The sequence below is a fragment of the Nyctibius grandis genome, chromosome 17, assembly GCF_013368605.1.
Source record: "Nyctibius grandis isolate bNycGra1 chromosome 17, bNycGra1.pri, whole genome shotgun sequence".
Taxonomy (NCBI): Eukaryota; Metazoa; Chordata; class Aves; order Nyctibiiformes; family Nyctibiidae; genus Nyctibius; species Nyctibius grandis.
The window spans coordinates 10722195-10727545 of record NC_090674.1 but is presented as its reverse complement, the minus strand read 5'-3'; the positions used below and the strand labels follow the sequence as shown (position 1 = coordinate 10727545).

The window sequence follows — 5351 nt, the reverse complement described above, 5'->3', positions numbered from 1 at the left end:
GTCCTTGATAGCCTGGGAGTTTTGTGCTGAGCCCTGGGCTGCTGTGCTGAGTGTGTGCCTGGCTGGGGTTCCCTCAGTCCATTGGCCACACGATGGAGCACAAGGGATTGCTGGGCTACAGTTTACAAATGCACGAGGAATGATTTAGGGTAACTTTTAATTGGGATTTATTGGTGGATGGGGTCATAACACCTCAATTTGTGAGTGGCTTAATGTCCTACCACATACAGCAGCGTGGTTGAGGGATTAGAGCATGGCCCTGGCAGTTCCAGGGTTTGCTGGTAGCTTGTTGGTTCACTGTGTTTGTCACCTTACAGCTGCCTCAGCTTTTCTGTGAGCTGTTTTGAGATCCACTGAGGGGAGCTGAGGATTTGTTAGCAGCAGAGGTGGAAGCAGAGCTTCCCAGGGCTGCTGTAGAACTGGGGTTTTTCCGCTCTGAGTCAAGTGTGAAAAGGGGTGGAGGGAAAAAAAAAGTAGAAAGTGGGTAGCTCGATGCAGTAGAGGCTTTGCTATGTGTGATGTTGGTTATATACCATAGAGAATAAAGTAATGCAAACTATAGAGCAAGTACTCTTTGACTTCCAGCTGGTACCTCAGAGGTGGATATTTAAGTAGTAAGTGCTTCCAGAGTTAGTTGTTTCACACAGTAGACCCCCTTGACTTGAAAGTCAAGTCCTGTTTTCCACTATTTTACATTTACTTGTCTTATTTCTGTTGGTTGCATATGGAACAAAGCATTAAAAACCAGTTTCTTTACAAAATCTCCTTGGGAACAAAGCTGAAAGCAGGAAGGAATGTGTATTGTCAGCAGTATTAGCATGGAAGGGCCTAGTTTTTGTTGGCACTGGGCTAGCTGAGGCCACTTTGACGATGCAGTGTCATCAATGGGAGTGATTATGCCCATGGTAAAACTTGCATATCGTTTACACTGACAGTCGTGGAAAAAATGTCTTCATCAGTCGAGATCGGAGCTCGCTGTAGATGATACGAGACTGGAGTTATGAAGTTGTGAGACCCCTGCAGATCCCTGCTTGTGTCTGACAAGCTGCCTTCCTGCTGCTCTGACTCGCGGCCCTCATCTCTGTAGCAGAAACTGCACAGCTTTGCATTTAACTAATGATCTCTTTCATGGCTTTGGGTGTCATGTCAAGCAGGTAGCTATTACCCCAGGAGAAGGGGAGTTTCAGGCATAGCTGCAAAGTGACCTGAATGCTTGAGCTAGCGAGGCAAAGGCGTATCTGGGATTAGTGCTGTGGTTCGCATCTTTTTGCGGCAAGGACTATCATTTATTTGCTTTCCAGACGCTTCAGATGAAACTGGAATTGCTTTCTGCTGGCACTAGGTAAAGCAAAAGTAGTATTGCCCTTCTTTATGCTAATTTACATTGCAGAACAGAGGATTGTTACCTTTGTAACTGGCAGGGGGATGTGTCAGAGCTCTATTTTTAAAAGCCTGATGTTCAGTAAGGTCAGAGTGACTTTTGAAAGTCTGTCTCAAGCTGCCGGTGTCCCACATGAGTAGAAAAAGTTGAATGTAACTCTCTGCATCTCAGGATGCAGCTGGGTAGTTGCTTCACTGGCTGCTCCATACTCTGCTGTCTCTTGCTCTGAGTTTGCTCCACGAGAAGCTGGGGACCAAAGGGCTGCAGGAATCCCAGGAGGTGCCTGCTCATGTTGGCCCCTCAGCTGCCTGAATTGGCCGGCGAGCATCCGTATGGCCAGGGCTGAGCTGTTCCTGGCACAGAGCTGGCCTGCCGCGGAGGCAGGAGGGTGCCAGGTCTGTCCCAGCTGCTGAGAAGAGGCATTGCCCAGCTGTGGGACAGCAGAGCTGTCTCTGCCATGCTTGGAAGACAAGAGGTGTCCATTCCAAAGATGTGATTGAGCAGGGAGAAGTGCTGAGACCTTGGATTTCCTAATTAAAATTTAAAATCTGACTGCAAATCAGCTTTGCTCAGCGTTAGCAAATGGCACTTGGGCGTCTGTACTTTGCAATTTGATGGCAGTTGCTTTTGCAGATATACAGGAATAAAAACAAGCTCTCAAGGGTCAGGTTCCAGCTACTGTAGAAAAACATGATTTGTTTACAGAGGTGTCAGCTGATAATTAACTGCAGACACAGGAGGAATGCCAGGCAGGATTGGATCAGGGTCTCCTCGCTATATTTTGAAAGCGGGCAGGTAATATTAGCTCTTGTAAAGAAGAATCCCCTAAAGAGTGTGTATAAAAGGGGTCTTGAATATGCAGAAGCCAAACTTGAAAATAATAATCAGGTATTTGATTCCAATGTTTTTGAGGAATTACTGTAGGGATAAATTACTACCCAATCTATGCTGAGATAAAGACATATGTTGCAATTCATGTGGTTATCTTCAATTATGGACAAGGCAGAGCCAGTTTTCTAAAGGAACTACAAATATCTTATGTCATCCTCAAACATTATGACACTATGAAGGTAAATCTCAATATGCAATTAAAGTAGGAAACCATCCCAGTCATTTCCCATTGTTGTGGACATCTTGATTGAGGTTTCTACTCCGCAGCAGCATGAAATGCAATAGGGTCTCGTCCTGCCCTTCAAAGTCATTTTGCTGCCAATGTGATGGTATAGAAGATGTTTTCCCTGAGATTCCTTGGAAGGGGGGAACTTTCTTCTGTGGTGTTACCACATCCACCTCTAATGCCACCAAAGGAAGGCTTTTCCTTGCAAGAACGTGCTGCTGCTGGGAGAAAGAAGGCTTTAAGGTGAGGTTTAGTATAACAGAACAGCCCAAACAAGTCTTCTCTATTACTACAGAAGTAGCAAAATGTCTTGGTTTTTAAGTAAAATGAAGTGTAAATCAGAATGAACAAGTCGGTACCCTCTATGGCCGGGTGGGAGTGTCTGTATGGCACACGCCGTTGCCATCCTTGTCATCTGTGCTGACTCTACTGCTGAGTGTCAGAAAGCCTCCTCCTCACGCTGCCGTTCAGTGTGGATGATAACCCCACATGGGCAGTCGCAATTCATCAGCAATTGAGATTCCAAAATGCATCTTCCACTCGTTGTTCTGTATGTGCAACATGTGTTATTACTGTAATGGCTTTAGGTGCCCTTTTATTGAAGAAGCGACTCACTGGAAAAAATGCCTGACAAGGTCTTACCTCAGCTACACCCTATTTATTGTCCTTTTGCCATTCCCCTAATCATGTCGTGATTTATAGCTTCACAGTATGGGACATTTAATTTCATATAAAATATGGCCTTACCCTTTTTTATTGTTAAAGCTTGCACGTTTAAAGAAATGCATGCTTGGTGTTTAATTGGAAGAGCTGCACTCACTTATTTGGATATATAACTCTATAAAATTCAGGATTTCTACAGTGTGCCAGTGACCAGACTCTGTATTAGCCTAATTTCATCACAGAACCATGACCCTGGCTACCCCCAGGCCAAGAACACAGGTTATCCTTCACTTTTGCAACTCTTCCTGGGCTGAGTCAAGTACATTTTCTTCCAAGCAAATGGCTGTTTACCACCTGCCCAGGAACAAGTCTCTTCATGGAGGACATCAAGCATGAGCCATACAAACATTTGGTCTTTCTCCAACTTGCAGAGGTAGAGTATCCCCTTTATATAAAGTTTAGGAATAGCAGAGACTGGAAGGCAGTAAAATACGAGTCATATGGGGTAGAAGGACAAACTAATAATTACAAAGAGTGATTTATTTAGAACAATTGACATTCATTAACAAAGTTAAGCCTTGAAAGAAATGTGTTTAGTAATTGATTAGGATGTTATGCATGTAGGTGATTCATGCTTTGGGCAGTCTTAGGGCGAGTATAAAAGTGCTCAACATCAGATCTTGTATGATCATTTCTCTTGTCTTATTTCTCTTGTGAAGTAGGTAAGTTCCATCTGAATTCCTCTTTTTAACAAAGCCTTTGTAGCTTTAAGTCAGGGTGAATCATGTGCAAGTATTCTGATATCAATCTGGAGTTTTCTTGATGTAAATTAGTAAATTTGTGACTGTTCGGCTATTGGCTTTGGTAAATGCAGATCTGGATGATGAGCTCCAATTAATTGTTCATGGAAACTCATTTCCAGATGTTATTGTGTTCAATACAGGATTTACAGGTGTCTTTTAGGGGCCGAGCTATGAAAATTCTGCCTTTCCCTCTAGCCTGGTGGTAGCCTTTTATTATAATGTTTGACTGTGAAACATAGAAGAATGTGCCTTATTTTTGTACTATTCCCTTGCGCTTCAGATTATCCATCCCTGAAAAATGGTGCACTCCTTAAACCCCTGCGCTGAGGGCAGTGCCTCCCCGTGTGGGGTGGCCGTGCCACAGCCCATTGCTGACAGCTGCAACGAGCCCTGCGTTCGGCAGTGTCCTGACTCCACGGTGGTCATCTACCCTCCACCCGTGGTCGTGACCTTCCCTGGACCCATCCTCAGCACCTTCCCGCAGCAGAGCGTCGTGGGATCGGCAGGAGCCCCTGAAGTTGGAACTGGCTTTAGTGCTGTCCGTGCTCCCGGGGCCTCACATGTCCATGGTGGTGCCAGATGGACACGGGGATACCCGGTTGGAAGCTGTAGACCATGCTAAACCTGGTGAGAGCTGCTGCTGAAAGAAGAATGTCCAGAAGATGAGAAGCAGGATGTAGATACATGGCTGAGCTCCAGGGCACAGCATTTAGGAAGGGCTGAGCATTTGGGGCTGCCATTAAATGAGCATCTGAGTAGATGCTCAGATCTTCTGAAAAATACATTTAAATCCTTCTCAATTTACCTGTCCTGATTCTTCTTTTTCTAATGCCTTCCTATCTATTTAAGTGCTCTCTTCTTGATGCTGTGGACTATATTGCTAATTCCTTGGGGGCGTGTAGGTATCATTGTGACAATGTAAAGGGATCTGGTGTGACATCCATTTTAGATCTTCGTAGGCTTTTTCTGTGGCTACTGATACATAAAGGGTTGTGGAGCCTATGCTCTATTTCTGTGCTGAATGCATCCTGCTATGATCAGGGCTGGGTATCAACACAGAGCTGCAACAGGGAAGCAACATCAGTTATTACATGAATCATCTTGCACCAAACCACGGGTTGCGGGCAATTTGTAATCTGTAATATATAATCCTGCCTCTGTATGATCAGCTTCTTTCTCATTAAACATGACATTGCAACATGTTGTTGGCCTCTAAGTGTGTTTGTGTGTCTGTGTGGTCCCCTCTGCTCGTCCTGATTCAGGTGCCTTTGTCGTGCCGCACCAAACAGATCCTATCGGGCTGCTTCAGGACAACGATAGTATTGAGAGATTTGGCAGCGGGTTGCGTGTGCATCTCCTTTCCACAGCAACCTCTACGCTGTAGCTG

The 5351-nt window shown here is 44.9% G+C and overlaps 1 protein-coding gene across 1 annotated transcript; it reads left to right on the top strand.

Annotated features, from left to right (window-relative positions):
* The first annotated feature begins 4262 nt into the window (after positions 1 to 4262).
* LOC137671527 (claw keratin-like) lies at positions 4263 to 4586 on the top strand. Its single transcript, XM_068415121.1, has one exon. It carries the CDS (start codon positions 4263 to 4265, stop codon positions 4584 to 4586), a length of 324 nt encoding a protein of 107 aa, XP_068271222.1.
* The last annotated feature ends 765 nt before the right edge of the window (positions 4587 to 5351 follow it).

What these genes read in the sequence shown, in the direction of transcription:
- LOC137671527 (XM_068415121.1), top strand. Translation starts at nt 4,263, where the DNA reads ATGGTGCACTCCTTAAACCCCTGCGCTGAGGGCAGTGCCTCCCCGTGT.